Consider the following 17,300-nt stretch of genomic DNA (forward strand, 5'->3'; position numbering starts at 1 on the left):
CACCCGGCGACATCCCCTTTGCCAGGACACAGGGAGCCAGAGAAGCAGGATCAACTGAGTTTCATCAGATCAACTATGATAACGGCACTAGTCTCCTTTCCCCAGCTTGTCTGGAGAGCCCCAGGACCTGTCCTGCCCCAACGGACAGTTCAGGTCACTGAAACCCTTCTCCATAAGGCCTGTAGCCCAAGCAGCGCGCCTGTGCAACACTGCAAGCCTGTCGGCCCTCTACGTGGCCAACCTGGCTGGGAGGTAGTGGTGGCTGACTTATTGGTCACTAATGCGCCACAGCGCACGGGCTCCCCGCCAGCCACGGTGGAGTGCCGGACGCGGGACCCTTTTCCTGGCCTCACAATTTGTGAAAGTAGCATGCAGGCTGTGGCTTCCTCACATCCTTTCACTGCCCGCATGGAGCCTTGATGTCGTGCTGGACGTGCTTTCCAACGCTCCATCTGAACCATGGCAATCAGCTGACCTCAAGTTAGTGTCGCTGAAGACGAAGGCGATTGTATCTGCCAAATGTGTGAGGGAGACGCATGTCTGTACAGCCTTCATGGGCCTGTTTCATGGGAGACAGGTCCACGGTTACCATCTAGCCTCACCGTGGGTTCATCCCAAGAGTGCTGTCTCCGTTCCATGTGTACAGGCCTGTAGAGCTGATGGCTTTCCATCCTCCTTCCTTCTCATCAGAGCAGGAGAGTCGGCTGCATCTGCTTTGCCCCGAGGGGCCCTCAGCTGCCACTTGGACCCCGTTCACACTTATTAGGCCGGCCCTGGGCCGCCTCACATGTAGGCTGGCTTTTTTCAGACACCCCATTCACACTTGCGGGTTTAGGAGCCTCAGTGCGTCACATATGCGGGCGAAAAGGCGGCCTAAACGATATTTTATTTGAAAGTAATCTTAACCCTTTGCAGCCGAAGCTTTCTAAAATAATTAAAAATGTGCTGGTTCAATTGGGAATCCAATTCATATATTTCCCTTTTCAAATGTCTGTCTTTGGTTCTGCAAGTCTAAAAGTGCTGTTACAATCCACCCGAAAGCGAAGCACCTCTATTAGCACATCTGCATTAAATCACAGTAAATCGTGTGCATGGAAGCAGCCTCTGTGACGCGTCTGTGGTCACATCACAGCAGCGCTGCAGTTCCTGCGCTTTCTGTTTAAACTTCATCTTCATCCTCATTGTAAACCGCGCTTTCATTTCTGCATCGGCCCAGTTGTCTCCTCTAACGCCGGCATTTGAGATTGTACAGCTCAGCTCAAAATAATCGCATTTCGGATTGCATAGTAAACAACTAGTCTCGTATTAAAATGCACTGATTTGAATGGAAACCTGCTTCGATTAAAATTGTTTTAATGCAAAATTCGGATAATTAATAAAGTTATGGTCCCGTTCACAATGTCACAATGCAATTTCCACGTGTAAAATGCATGCTGTTAAATTTCAGACTTCAATCTTACTTAGTACAAGAACAAACAATAGCAAGTTTACCAGCTACACACTTTTATTTTAATCGACCGAGTAGTTTGAACTCATTACTTAGCCTAGACTTGTATAATATATATAAAGATGTGAGCTAGAGAAATGGATCAGTACATTTAAGGCTACAGATCGATCTGACATTGAAACAAGAGACAACACTGTCCTGCAGTGCAGCTGTGTCGCTGCCCGCGTTTATTGAGTTTATTCTCTGGGGGCGGGGCTTGAGTTGCGTCACACGCTGACGCTTTCCACCGGCGCGTCACCGTCACCGTCACAGTCACAGTTCGGCCGCGTTAGTCCGGGTCGAAAAGCGGGACTAGTTTTGACCCGGCACAGGGCCGGCCTAAATCTATGACCCCGTTCACATATGAGGTAGGCCGGCCCAATCTCAAGTGTGAACGGGGTCTTGGAGCACAAGGACACTCGGCGCTCAGACCGGTTGTTTGTGTCAGACGGAGTGCGCACACAGTGCCAGCCGCTTTCAAACCCCTCGTTACAGTCACGTGATGTCTTATTGCTTTGCTTCACAGTATGGATAAAATGGTTCAATTTACATTTTTTTTAAATACAAATAAAAAATAAAATAATAAAACGATGATCTGTCTGGTTTCCTTCCAATCATAGATGGTTATCCAATAGTAATAGTACTTTTATCCACATCTGTGTGTATACCAACGCTTATCGCTTTCTCTTTATGTACACAAACACACTGAGTGAGCTATATACTCTTCCATCTCCATGTATATACCCAATATAGATGTATTTGAGAAGAAAAAAATGAAACGCATACATGCACAGCTTCACAAATGCACGTACAGCTATAGTCTGTGCTGCCTGTCACAGAGCATCTGTACAGGAAGTGAAGTTTTAACCTTTGTTTGACTTAATGTTGCCAGACCTGCAATGCTGTGGTAATGGGAGGGGTGGAAGTAGTACATTTGGCAATCACTATAATTAGCTTCTGTTCGACCATGCCATCTAATGATTAATATGAGCACTGGGACTCAGTCTCCACCAAACCTCCTGTCCATTACTATACACCACAATAAACACCATGCTGTATCAGGGGTCCACAGCTTAAGCCCACAACATGGGAGACAAAACGAAGGGGAACATGTTTAATTAAAAGTCAAAAAGATAACGAAAAAGTCATTAAAAACTGCCCACAAATAAAAAGTATTCTTTAAAAACTATCCAAAAGTCAAAATCACATGAAACTGTCCAATACAATGTACTCCCACGGATGGTCTCTGCAGCAAGAAGATCGAAAGAAAACCTCCAGCCACTGGCATAAATCACTGAATACAGACTTACTTGCAGATACAGGTAGGACACTCAAGATACAATGCATGGGATCCCAAAAAGTGATGGGAAGCCTTTTCTTGCCACAATTCCTCATATTTCACAATAAAAAAATAAATTATAAACAAATCTAACTGTTTGATTTCACTCTCCAGGTAGAAGGAGTTTTATAGTAATGACCAGAGGCCCTTATCTTCCTTGTAGGAAAAGGGTTTTTGTAGAGAGTCAAAGTATCTACCTGTGAAAACAAAATGCCACACATGCCACCTGTTGACTGCAGCCGTAATAACATCTTAGCTCCATTGCTGCTGTCTGATGGGGTAGAGCCAGCTTGGTCCTCGGGATCCACACAGAATAGCAAGTTTCATCAAAAGCTGAGCAAAACTGAGTGCCAAGTAGAGTTGTAGAGAACATGTTCACTTTCACTATTTGAACACATTTTTTGTTGTTCAGATCTCAGCCCAAAAAATGTAATTAAATTAAAAACATAATCATAATAAAAACAAATTTAAGGTGGCTTTGCATGACCAGGGATAGAATTTTCTTGTAGCAGCTTCTGACATGAAGATTAGGGAACATCATATTGTTTCACCTACCACGATAGTGTTTAAAACATTTCTCTCTGCTCAGTCCTGGTTTCTCTGGAAGACTCTGGTGCCCAGCAATCAGAACGAGGCTGAAAAGAAAAAATTCTCTAGCTGCGTCAGAAACTATACTGCAGTAGGACAAGCATAATATTCCTCCAACCATATATCAAAGCATGGCAGCCTTCATTAAACGAAGGATAGGCCTAAAGCTTATCAAAGTACATTGTAAACAGTTGTCATTTTTTCTATTGTCCCTATACATGTAGCTGCATAGGGTATAATCTCCCGTCAGGTGACGTCAGAGGTGAAGCAGAATGCGTCTGAAATTCCTCGTCCTCTAGCGATCGACAGTATTGTTTCTGCCCAGACGCTCACACCAGCACATGCAAATAAAAGGCACATACATAAATTCAGGTTTACAGTGGCTTTATAATAAATACAAAGAAATTAAAAGTACATAGTCGTGCAAAAAAATACAAGGTGTTGTTATCTACAGTTCAGTCTCGACAGACTCACTTTGTTACAGTGATATACATACATGTATATATCATTTTTTTCATTACAAATTTTAAATACTACTCACAAGCTCACACAGAGCCTGTCTTTAAGACTAGGCACTCCTCCCACGATCTCTGTTTCTCTACACCTGACAGGCACAGTAACCCCTATTTTGAAGGGATTTTTTTTCTTCCCCCACAGTAGTTTTATTTTTTACTGGAGAATTTAATCGTCTGCCTATTGTCCTTTGGAATATGTTGATTGTTTCAGCATGTTTGATGTGCAAATTATACTACTAAGTTTTTTTGTTTTAATTAAAGAGCTACACTGGGCCCTGTTGTTACCAAATTGTCCCCAGAAATAAACTCCAGCAAAAACAGTGAATTTCCTGTGTAAAAAAAGAGAGAGAGAGAGAGTATAGCTTGTATATTTTCTCTACTGCTACCACATAAACGTATCTCTTTGTTTACAGGTGCCCAGATAAAGTGGTCCTCCTTAGTTTAACGTCACCCTCTCCAATTAACTTCACAGTCCTACTCCAAACAGACACGTTTACATATGGATTAGGCAACACAGGCAAACTCTGGCAAAAATGCATGTGCAGCTCAGTAGCACTAGAGTAACTTCACAGAAAGCAAAAACAAAGAAACAAAACACTGTTGATCTCCGAGGTTGCCAGTAAACGCACTGAATCTCTCTTTACGTGATGTGAAACAGTGCAATTGAGAGCACCAGGGAAGCAACTATCCTTGTGATAAAAACTGCTGCCCATCTCCAACTGACCCTCAGCCTTTGATATGAAATGCGATCGATATATTTTTGAGGAAGGGAAACCATTCTTAAAGAGTCAACATGTATTAAGTCTGCCCGTCCTATACACTTCTTCACACTCTCTCTCTCCCAGTCTTTGTGTGAAGCTACCCCTATATCAGAATGTGCTTAGTCGTGCACAAATGGAAATGTACTCCTATTACCGCCACAGTAAGGAATAACAGCTGCATAAATCTCCAAATAATAATAGTATTTGTTAAAAGTTTCTGTGTAATGCACTCCTTTGTATAAGCTGCACTTCTCTGCTCTGTGGTCCAATCTCTCCTTACTGCAAAAATCTATTTTTGAGGGCAGCCCACTCTGGTCACTGAGGCCTGCAGGAGTGCTGATATTTGTGATGCACATGATCTCTCCATGTACTTAATTGAAGATGTGAAGGCCCAAAGTGGGCCAAGGCCAAAGATGACTTAAGGTTGACCTAAAACAAAAACAGCAACTCCAGGACAAGAGCTATTGTTTCCAGTCATTATCTTGTCTTAGATGTTCTTAGAGGTTGTTTTTTTTCCTGCACCATTTGATATAATTACTAATCCACATATAAACACTAGAATAAGTTGACATCCATGCCATTCCCATATGTCTGCAAGATAGGCTTATGTTTTAGAAACACTGTCCATGGTTCTGTCAAGTATAGGTTAAGAGAGCACAATTCAAGCATCCCAAGACACCATTTAAGACCCCTGGGTTTTAAGACTTTTCTTCTTTCTATCACAAACTACATTTTCTTTAGTCCCTTGAAGGGGAAAAAAATGAAATACTATCATTAAAATGCCTTCCCTCCAGTTCTCCTCCAGTTTCCATTTGAGGTCCATCCATCAATCCATAATATCTCTAATAATTTTGCAACACCATCCCCAACTAAGTGTTACCTGCTGGTCAAGCCATTTAGAATATTTTCCCCTCAGTGAAAACATGCAATTTCTAACTCAGTCGCCATACTAAGGTGACAATCACTGCAATGGCAAGTGATTGTGCCACCCAAGCTAATCTACTTCTCAACCTGGCCAGAACAACTTCCTGCAAACCCTGGAGGATTGAGCTCCAACAGAACCAGTTATAACCTGGCCTGCCAATTAAGCCTTGATCGGAATTGTACATCTCGATATGCTACAATTGCCAGATTTGTCTTTTCCCCTGACTTACAAGAAAAAACAAAAAACAATCAAAGTATAATATTGCTTGTGAAGCCAAATGATGACATTTACAAAATAAAAAAATAAAAAGGGTCATTCTCTAAACACTAAAAAGGCACAGTATGCTTACTGTAACCAAACAACAAGAGGTATATATTTAAATTAGAGCTCAACTTAAATCATCTGAGGTACTTAACATCTGTTTAAAACAAGGCTGTACACATTTCACCTTTTATGTATTGTTTATGGGCTTTAAAAAAAAGGACCACCTCAGAACAAGCTCTCTGAGGAATCTTAATGGTTTCCACAGTCCACAATGGGAGTTTCTCGATGAAGATGCTTCCAGTTGCAGCTACCTGCTTGCCACTTCAATGGATTCTTCAGGGCATTGAGAGGAACCAATCAGCTGAGCTCTAATAGCTGTAAAGCAGTGGTTTGGCAAAAGTTAAGAAGATATGCTTTTTCTTTCCCTCAGAAACTTTCCTCAAAGGGTTAAGGCATGAAGTCCCTTAAACTGAGGCCAGGGCCACACTGCAGCAATGACTCATCTGATCTGGATGAGTCTGTGTGTGTTTTCTCTTACATTCAAAATCAATGAAAAAATAAAATAAAGCAAGAAGAGTAGCCAAGGTAATTATACTGGACCATGGGGGCAATCTCTGTCAATTTCTTGTTTTTCACACCACCATGCTCTTGTAAGCATTCTCAAATCAAAGCAGCTACAAAATAAGGCAAATCCTCAATTTCATATTTCTGGATTCTTGTTTTCATTGTCATTAAAAACAATACAAATAAATACAAACAGTCATTGATAAATACGTATTTAGTTTTCAAAAGCAGGTGAAAACTCAAGGTGGACATTGGAAATCTCCCAGTGGAGCAGCATAATTACTTTGGCAAAGGCTGCGTTTGGTTTCATTTTGGATTCTCTCGTTTTGAAACCTAGCAGTGAGGGCCAGGTGGCATTGGCTGCGCGTGTTGCAGGGTGGCAAGGTGGTAGCAGAGTGGCAGCAGGGCTGGGCTCCTCTATGGTATGAGCTGTCTCAGCTCCTCGTCATCCAGCTCGTTGATGGTGATGATGTGATCCAGCTGCTGGAGGTATCGCTCCTGGTCTTCCATGAAGTGAGGGATGCGGGTCCTCTCCAGGACTGCGAACTTTCTTAAGTGCTCCACGTCCTCATATGACACCTGCAAGACACAGGCCCAAGACACAGAGAGTGACACAGAGGATGGAAACCCACCTTTCTAATGCATGTAACCCACAGCAAGGCAGAAACTCAGTAGACTGATTGCAAGGAAGCTAAGAGTCTCCAATTGTAGACCTATGACCAATGACCACTGCTAGCTGCTACTCACCTTGCCCAGAGAGGCCAGCATTTTGAAGTCAATGTTCCTCCGATGGCGTAGGATCCTCAGCACGCCGTCCAGATACACCTGGTCCTTACTGAAGCATCCTGTAGACAGAGATAGGCTGGTAGTCTATACACTGAGTCACTACATGGGCTCTGAAAAAGTACCTTCATTTCTTAACTCCTGTGACCTACACTTATTTGTTTGGTGGGTTGCTACCAGCCCATAACTATCTGTCATGACACAGACTTTAAATAATCAGTCCTTTAGGTAACTTCAGTACAGCCCCTATATTACCACCTACCCCAACAAAAATCTATGTATAGCGATTATTCAGGATACCATTTAGACATACCATTCTGCTTTTCCCAAATGAGCTAAATTTGATCAATGAAAGTACCTTCAGACACACAGTATATTTTACTATTCTCTTCAGTTGTAGAGATATACAGATAGGTCCAAAAATATTTGGACAGTGACACAATTGTCATCATTTTGGCTCTGTATGCCACCACAATGGATTTGAAAGTGTAGACTTTCATGTTTAATTTGAGGGTAGCTACATCCAAATTGGGTGTAACTCCTACACCTTTCACCCATTTTTATATGTGGTCCCCTTAATTGTAGGGGCTCAAAAGTATTTGGACAAACATAACAATCATGAATTAAATTGTGAGTTTCAATACTTGGTTGCAAATCCATTGCAGTCAATGACTGCCTGAAGTCTGGAGCCCACAGACATCACCAGATGCTGGGTTTCTTCCCTGGTGATGCTCTGCCAGGCCTGCTCTGCCAGCTGTCTTTAGTTCCTGCTTGTTCTTGGCGCGTTTGGCCTTCAGTTTTGCCTTCAGCAAGTGAAATGCTGCTCAATTGGATTCAGGTCAGGTGATTGACTTGGCCATTGCAGAACATTCCACTTCACCTTAAAAAAGTCTTGGGTTGCTTTCGCAGTATGCTTCAGGTCATTGTCCATCTGCACTGTGAAGCACCGTCCAATGAGTTTTTGAGCATTTGGTGGATTTTGGGCAGATCATATAGCCCTAAACACTTCACAATTCATCCTGCTGCTTTTGTCAGCAGTCACATCATCAATAAATACAAGTGAACCAGTTCCCCTGGCAGTCATACATGCCCATGCCATAACATGCTTCACAGATGAGGTGGTCTGCTTCGGCTCATGAGCAGTTCGTTCCCTTCTCCATACTCTTCACTTCCCATCATTCTGGTACAAGTTGCCCTTCGTCTCATCTGTCCATAGGATGTTGTTCCAGAACTGTACAGGGTTCTTCAGATGTTTTTTTGGCAAACTCTAATCTGGTCTTCCTGTTTCCTGTCTACATCTGGTGGTAAACTCTCTGTATTTACTCTGGTGAAGTCTTCTCTTGATTGTTGACTTTGACACAGATATGTCTACCTCCTGGAGGGTGTTCTTGATCTGGCCAACTGTGGTGAAGGTTTTTTTTCTTCACCAGGGAAAGAATTGTTCTGTCATCCACCACAGTTGTTTTTCCGTGGTCTTCCGGGCCTTTTGGTGTTCCTGAGCTCATCAGTGCGTTCTTTCTTTTTAACAATGTACCAAATAGTTGATTTGGCCACACCTAATGTTTTTGCTATCTCTCTGATTGGTTTGTTTTGATTTCTAAGGCAAAATGCCCCAAGAACAAACAGGAACTAGACAGTTCCATGGAAGAAACCCAGCATCTGGTGATGTCTATGGGCTCCAGACTTCAGGCAGTCATTGACTGCAAAGGATTTGCAACCAAGTATTGAAACTCACAATTTAATTCATGATTATGTTAGTTTGTCCAAATACTTTTGAGACACTAAAATTGGGGGGAACACATATACAAATGGGTGTAATTCCTACACCGTTCAACCAATTTGGATGTAGCTACCCTCGAATTAAAGATGAAAGTCTACACTTAAAGCACATCTTGATTGTTTCCTTTCAAATCCATTGTGGTGGCACACAGAGCCAAAATGATGACAATTATGTCACTGTCCAAATATTTATGGACCTAACTGTATATATATTTTTAAATATTTTAACTGCGGCTCAGAATTTTCCAGTGTGATGAATTTGTTATTAATCTTCCTTAATCACAGCAGCTCCTGAAAAACAAACTACTACAGGACACGTTTTCGTTAGCCTTGTGTTTGGTTAGTGCTAGATCGACATTCACCTTCAATGTATGATTTTGAAAGCACCAGTTAATCACACAGTCTGTATTTTTAATAGCTTAAAAGAGGAACCTGAGGGCATAACATACAGACAGACTTCTGATAGTGAAATATTAATGAGGAGAGAAATTTGCCTGAGGGAATATTGCTGTGTGGCAATGGAAATTTGTTCCCCTCTCATTCCACATACATCCCTAAGAGAGAAGTGAGGCCATTACTTCTCCCTTTGGGGACATAATTCTGTGTTTATTGCCCGGGTGAGATCTGTCTGTGTCAGGCAGTATCAGGCAGTGTGATCCTGGAAGGCAGCTCACCTGGGCGGGAGGTGTCGGTCTGGCCCCTCTTGGCCCTCACGCAGTACTCCCAGCGTACAGCGGGGTCCTGGACGAACTGCCCAATGCTGTGGAAGAGCTGGCTGAAGCTCATGTGTCCGGCGTGGTAGACCGTGAAGTAGAGCAGGGCGGCGCGCCACAGGAACGGGTTTTTGCGGAACAGCACGCTGTGCAGGCTGGCCAGGCCCTCCTCCGTGGGGTTGGCAGGCTTCAGCCCAAACTGCTTGCGCCCAGCTGCACTGTGCCAGGGCTGGCGGCCATTGTTCACCCCTCGGATGTAGTGCGTCCCTTGTAGAGGACACAAGCAGAGGAGCGTAAGACAAGAGCTGGGCTACACTGGTACATTTTCTGGTCAGCCCATCACAACCTAGAATTTACTCAAAGATTTTCGGTAACACTTTATATTACTGTGTCGTTAATAAATAATTGGTAAATAGTTTATAAAACAGTTAGGAACCATTAATAATTCAATCTATAACTTATCAATAAACCTTTATAATACATGATTGGGAATTGCCAAAACACTATTTTGTTTCAATTCAATTATTACGCTGCCTTCTGAGAGGGTGACCCTTTAAGACACGAGCAGGGCAGCACTGTGGGAGGGTACCAACTACACTGTCATTCTCCAGGGATGTTCTAAGGGCTGTTTGCAAAGAGACCCATTATCTGTCAAGCATTCAAAAACAGGTCTGAGAAGCAGAAAGAAAATGCAAGCAAAATAGGAGACGTAATCCAAAAGGGAAATGGAGGCGTATGGAAATAATTCTATTTTCAATTTGTTTTCTTTAGTTTTTTATACAACTGTGGCAGGCGGGTAAATGGACAATACCAATTTCGTGGCGCAGCATGCCCTCCAGCCAGTGCTGGCGCGCCCCGGCCAAGTTGATGGTGAGGGTCGGCCGGCAGCTCTCCACCATCATCACAGCCTGGGACAGCAGCTCCTCCGACAGGCGCACCACCACCTGCCGGGACACACACACAGACACAAACTCTGACAGCTGTTGCATCACTGCGCCTTTCTCCTTTTATCAGGTGTTTCAGATGTTTAGAATCAGACATATCATGACTCGGCATCGGCAAGTGATTCTGGAATGGATCAGTTCAGGTAACTACTCACTTGAACCCCTTTGCTAGTTCTAATAAAAGTGATGATTCAGAGAGACATGTGGAACCTGCTTAATTAATTATGCATTGGAAGAACACTGCACTACGTGATTTGAATCCATCATGTTAGATCCAGCTGGGAGGAAAGCACAGCTCCAACAAATGTCAGACTTGCGTTTGTAGCTTGCAGGCATTCAATCCCAGACAATTCCAGTGATTACAAATGTCAGTGACTAATTTTTCGATCTAAAGGCAATGTCTTTACCTCCCCCACACAGCGCTCCTTCTGCAGGTACTTGCGCACGGATGCCCAGACACGGCTCTTGGGAAGGATGCTGCCCCCAGTGGCCACTTCGAAACTCTCATAGGAGCCGTACTTCCTCAGGACGCACTGCATGATCCGCACGGCCTGGACAGGACAGGACAGGCAGCAGCCACACAATGGTCAGTACACTAAAACAGCACAGGGATGGTTTAATAAACAGTACATATCCACACAAGTCAGTATCTAATAAAGGAACTGACACACCAATCAAGTACGAGGGGAATATCCTTAAGTCCCCCATTTGTTCAAAGAAAACCATTTCTTACGCACAGTTGATTATAACAAAAGGACATATTATTACAGACAGGATATTATCTTGTCAACGTTACCTAGGTTATAGTATGACTTTTTTTTAGCAATTGAGGTTGAGCTTTTATTTGATATTCACTTGATTGGGAAATAAATACCAGCCTTGTGGAAGAGTGGGGCATTGTGATTTCCACCTGGGCTACACCACAGTGTATTATTAGTGAAGGGTCATAATTAAAGGCTGACATCATTAGAGGAATTACGATCTGAAAGTAGATGAACCACTGGTGGAATTGTAGTAAAATTGTAGAGGAAAAATATTGGGACGCCAACGTTAAAAAAAAATATATGACCTTAGGAATCACACTGTGCAAATGTGTCTTAGTGACTCTACTGTTTCAGGTGCAGACGTGTCCACATGCTGATTTGGGTTCTCTTTTCCTGCAGCTGATCGTTGGCATATTTACATCAGTAAGTATCATTTGCCTCGATGATTTGTATTGGTTTTGTTTTTCTTGTCCCAGCTGTCACTCTTGGCTCGTGTGCGCCATTTGCTACAACACTTTGCTGAAGCTGCGTCTCTGTGCCATCCCACTAGAGAAACACAGAGAGGTCTTTGTGAAATTTGCCTATCAGCAAGAATTTGTAAGGCCACATGCCTGGATGGCCACCCCCCATTCCAGCCCTCCTAATAAAACAGGAGAACAGAGCACTGCTATTGTACATAAAGTAAGCAGCTTTGACATAGATATAATATATATCTGACACAACACCAAACACTGCCTTATTTGGTAACCTGCACTTGTGTATCTGTGGCTCTAAGGTTCTACTACTGATATTTTTGAGAGAAGCACTATGGGAAAATTCCATGAATATGGCAAGACTCTTTGTAGAACCTTACATTCTGAATTGCAGGAAAGATGACTTAGTCTGTTGTTAGTTGAGAAATCTGAATACCTCAAATTAGTAACAAATCATATAGAGGAGTCAATTGGTGGGTCCAACTGAGAATCATAAGCCTGAATTACACTGTGCAATAGTAGTTGCATTTAGAAGGGCGCAACACCATTTGAATTCAGATGCACTTCAGACGAAGACCGCCCTGGTATCAATACACACCTGTGATAGAAACTGTCCCGAACCTTCGCAGTACTTCTCCAGCACACTGGTGGGCTGGGGCTCTGTGTACTCAAACTGGGGATCGTACTGGAAATCCGATCTGAAGAAGGTATCCCTCTCACGGTCAATGTTGATGGGGCGTAGGGCCACGAGCAGGCAGGTCCCCCGGGGCCCTGAGGGGGAGGCAGCCAGTGGCGTGGCCCCCCCACGGGCGATATGGGGGAGAGAGGTGGCTGGTCTCATATGCCCCCGGCCACCCCCCAGCCCCCCGTTCATGGCAATAGTGCTCTCACTGCGCCGCATCCAGCTGCCATGGCTGGTGAACACTGGGCTGGTGAGGCTGCGGGAGGGGGGCCCCGGCGCACGGCCACTCCGCCAGCTTGGCCCCTTCTTCTCCTCCTTCGGTTGCTTCACTTCCAGGCTCATGGGGCGCTTGACCTCCGCCCCCGCTGCCTTCCCTTCCTCCCCACCAGCCCCCCGGGAGCCCACCATCCCTTTGGAATTGCTGAAGGATGCCGAGGCAGACCAAGGATGGGGCCTCATGCCGTTGCGTGGCGTCTCTCTCTTGCTGGTACCCGGCCGCTCTGCGGACAGGGTACCCCTTCCTGCCGCTCTCTCCACCAAGCCCCCGCCAGGGTCCAGCACCATCACGGCAGCCTGGCCACTCTCCCCCCACGACAAGCCACCTGAGCAGACACAGACACACACATCGCTTAGAGGTGCACTGCCATCAGCAATACAGGCAACACTAAACTAGTTAGTTACAGGAAAATAAATACAGTACAGGAAAAACTTAAGTAAACAATTGCCCACAACTTGAAAAAACACCTATACTGGAGCCAAAAATAGACCCGACAACACACGACTGGGGTTAATGCTCTGTGGTCGTTCTCCTGTGTGCCAGGATCAAGTTAACAAATTGAACTGCTGGTAGGCATCAATCCTGGTCAACCTGTTCTTGGCAGGGAGTACATGGGAGGGAGTCCACAGAAGTGATGTAATTTGGGACACTTTCACAAGGTTGTGTCACGCTCCAAGGGGGGCTTGTGATCCTGTTAGCTGATTATGCAGGAGAAAGACCACACACAGGCTGGCAGACTGCCACTGATGGCCAGGTTTTAAACATCAGCATTCATTCTGCAATACTTTCCTCAAGTACCTCATCACCTCAACAGTATCAAGAGAAGAAATCACAGCAAATGTTCTATAAGTCTGATTGAGTTTGTTTATTTATTTGGGGGGTTTTGTTTGTATTTACCCATTGTGCTTTGTTATTTTTTGCTTGAAACAACTGCAGGACCTGTTTTTGATGGAAACCAGAGATGGCAGGGCTTTCAGTACCACTTTCTAGGCAGTGCTTTGTCACACAATGACACATACAACACACATGAACCTCAGAAAGCCACAAACTTGGCTTAAAACAAAACTGTGCACTGGGATCATTTCATGGAATAATGACTCATTCTCAGTCACTGCAAACTTTTATTACCTTTACTAAACTGATTTACAATAACAGACTTCACTCTTTCTAATGAAAACTAAATATGAAGTACCAAACCAGGATCTGTTGTGGACCTTGTTTGTTGCCGTGTATTTATTTTGCCCTCCATCTTTATGAAGACTGCACTTCTGTGGTTCCTGTCAATCTATGCATGAATCACATGCTTTGTTTCCCTCTTTTGTGTTGTTCATTTAAAAGTGACCTTTTAATACTGGGAAGACTTTAAAGAAAGATTACCACATTTTCCCATGTCATCTGCTATGCCCTTTCACAGTGTAACGGGGAACAATTGCACCATTAATGCAATCTCTGTCCAGTCCATTTCAACTGGACATTTTGTAGGAAGAAAAAAAAAAGAAATAGCAGAGAAAGAGAGACAGGATATGCAGCAGAGATGAACAGTGAGGCAAGAGGCTGGCTGATCCAAAGTATGATTGGGAGCTGTGATTGAGGCTGCTGGGCTCTGACCAATCGGAGGAGCAGTGCTCTCACAACACAGTGGGACCCCCCCTCCACACACTCATCAGTTACAGAGGAGAGGAGGCGGCTCTGACTGCAGACGTGACCTCAACTCCCTTGGCAGTCCTCAGAGGAAGTGAGGAACGCAGATCACCAGGGATGGTCGGTCTGCAATCTCGGCCGCTAAACTCCTCCAGTTCCAGCACTGTCCAAAACATATGGCCTGGTACCTTTATTAGAACCTATTGTGCATTTGCAAGTGGATCAGGCTTTAAAACTAAAGATCTTACTTAAGTCTGGGTGCCTGCAGCACTAGAAAGAAGCTAAAGCATCACTAGCCGAACGCAAAACATACGTTTCACAAAGGAATCTACAAAAAGTACAAATGCAACAACATTTGATGGGGCCACTGCAGGAGAGTGTAACACAACAGTTAGTGTGTAACACAACCTTACACAAGCCTCTGAGAAATGAATCTCAAACCACTTTAAAAACAGCTAAATCAATAATGGCATAGGAAAGATTGCAATTCATAGTTGTTTTTTTATGTTCTTAACCTAAATAAGAGAAGACTTATATTATAGTTTGCTGTGACAATACTGGGGCAATTCATATGCTGATGCTAATTTGAATAGCTAAGTGAGATTCAAGTGAAGTTCCTCAGTTTAAAATGACAGAACTCACATTCTGGTTTGTAAAAGCATACATACAAGACAAATTATAGTTTATAGACAAAACATATACAGTATATACAAATAGACGCATAGCATTTTGTCTTTACTTTTACTAGTGAAAAGCCGATTTACATTCTGGGCAGACTCCTTGCAGTCTGCAGGAAGGAAAAGGTTAACCCACAGTGCATGAGCTGTATTTGTGTTTTCACGTGATAGCTGTCTCAAGACAAGACTGAGAGACCCCCACCAGTCCCTGCAAAGATGCCATTCTTCTGAGGTCATAAAGGAGGCTCAGTTTAGCATTGTAGGGTATAGACCATAAAGAGGAAAGCTCAAACTACCCTAGATAATAAGATGGTGAATAACCCTTGAGTCATTAAAATACCAGTCACTTCACTTCCCTTTGTGTTTCTAACCCAGTCCTGATACACTGATGATGATACATTGTCATTCCAAATAGTTTGCAGTTTTACAGTATTGTGAGCCTGAACACCATATTAGTATGTATAGTACTCCATGGATAACACTATAACAGTTCCGATCCACTCAAATAGCCATGCATTACATTTTATTTTTAAATTAATGAAAGTTGCTAAACAGACAAAGCATTCTGTATCCATGTTAGCAACAGAGGAGCACACAGACCCCTGCACAAGTTTGAAACACGGGCTGCAGTACATGATGTACCAATGAAATAGAAAGAACAATGCATTTAATATAATTTTACCTTTCCAACAAACTACAGGGATGCCATTGAGTAAGTGTATGGTTATCTAGCCAATATATGTTACACGGACTTCCTGCGAGGTGCAATACAAATACTATCTTAAAACCACTTCATTCTCTATTCTTCCGCTGCTCTACAGTCATTGCGTATTTGGGTTTGTCTGAATGTCACCTATATCTCAACTGATGGAGCAAACAACGCCTCCTTCATCTACCTCTACCAACCCCTGCCTCATTATTTTTCCTGTTGTGTTTTATATAGAGAATGGCAAGCGCCTATCCTCCTGTACAGCAGCATTACATAGTATAGTTAACGCTCCTCCCTCGACATCAATAAAACAATGCTTTCCAAAACCCAAAGTACAGCAAGACAGAAGACCAAAGACAACCCGATCCCCCCAGTCCTTCCTCTGGAGGGACTGCCCGGCTATTTGAACTGAGTCAGCTGCTCCGATTTAAGCTGGTTTTGGGTCGGGACGCAGGCAGAGGGGTCGGGCGGGGCTGTGACAGAAAGGACGCCTTGGGAAGTGAGACCGTTATCTATCGTACTTGTTCCTCACCGGCCGCACCGCCACCGCGTTTGCGCCGCAGAGCAGCAGCTTTGTTATGGACGGTTACTGTCAGTGGAGAACCGCCGTCCGGCCATTGCAGTCGGCTGTACAGCGCCGTGTGTGAGCGGCAGGGCAGCCCGGCTTTGTCTGTCAGCTCCGTCTCGACCCGCACGTCCGACAGAGGCACCGCAACCCCAGGCCTCGCCGCCGCCGCTAGCTCTGCTCTGTGGCTCGGCTGTAACGCGCCGGCTCGCTGCTTCCGTGATACAGCGGATCTGTCGCAGTTTAAAATGAAACCGGTCCAACAACTTAGAAAGCCGAATCACACGACCCAGTCCAACACAAAGCAACATGTGGTCATTAGATTTGCTACTAGCGCTCGCCGGGAGATGCATTAGCTGAATAGGCAGCACCGACGCAGGGGTTTTAATTCCTGCCTTCGTTTCAGAAGGGGGAACATACACAACTTACCTGGCTGTGGTTTGCGGATCCGCTGTGTTTTCTACTGCATGGCGTGTTTCGCAGGGCGGCGGAGGCGGCGGCTGGAGGGATCCGGGGGAACAGCCGCTGATGCAGGCAGGACGCGGCCGGACACCCCGGCGAGCTGACGGATCTCACACCGCCGCTCGCCCCGCCCCCTGCGCGCACAAGCCCCGCCCCCGGCAGCCGCTGCGGGTGACTCTAAGCGTTCTGGTTGCGCAGAATTGCGTCGTTCTGCGCAGATCTGCAGACCCCACCAATGGGATCGGCGGAGCAGCGCAGACCGGGGAGAACTGCGGAACTCTACGCTACACGAAGGCGACCTCTGTGTTGCACAGCTCCACCCCTGAACCACCCCGCCTCCTCAGCAGAACCATAATATTGACAGCGCTTGCATTACTGTGGCCCGCTGG

The 17,300-nt window shown here is 44.6% G+C and overlaps 1 protein-coding gene across 1 annotated transcript; it reads right to left on the minus strand.

Annotated features, from left to right (window-relative positions):
- Positions 1–3,780: 3,780 nt before the first annotated feature.
- On the minus strand, positions 3,781–17,019 carry kiaa0895l. The gene is made up of 7 exons (XM_066713880.1): positions 16,879–17,019; positions 12,497–13,182; positions 11,069–11,212; positions 10,529–10,661; positions 9,679–9,984; positions 7,190–7,287; positions 3,781–7,021 (listed from the first exon to the last, which is right to left on the minus strand). The coding sequence occupies exons 2-7, from the start codon at positions 13,142–13,144 to the stop codon at positions 6,860–6,862; spliced, it is 1,491 nt and encodes a 496-aa protein (XP_066569977.1). The 5' UTR covers positions 13,145–13,182; positions 16,879–17,019; the 3' UTR covers positions 3,781–6,859.
- Positions 17,020–17,300: the final 281 nt, after the last annotated feature.

The sequence above is a fragment of the Amia ocellicauda genome, chromosome 9 (genome assembly GCF_036373705.1).
Source record: "Amia ocellicauda isolate fAmiCal2 chromosome 9, fAmiCal2.hap1, whole genome shotgun sequence".
NCBI lineage: Eukaryota > Metazoa > Chordata > Actinopteri > Amiiformes > Amiidae > Amia > Amia ocellicauda.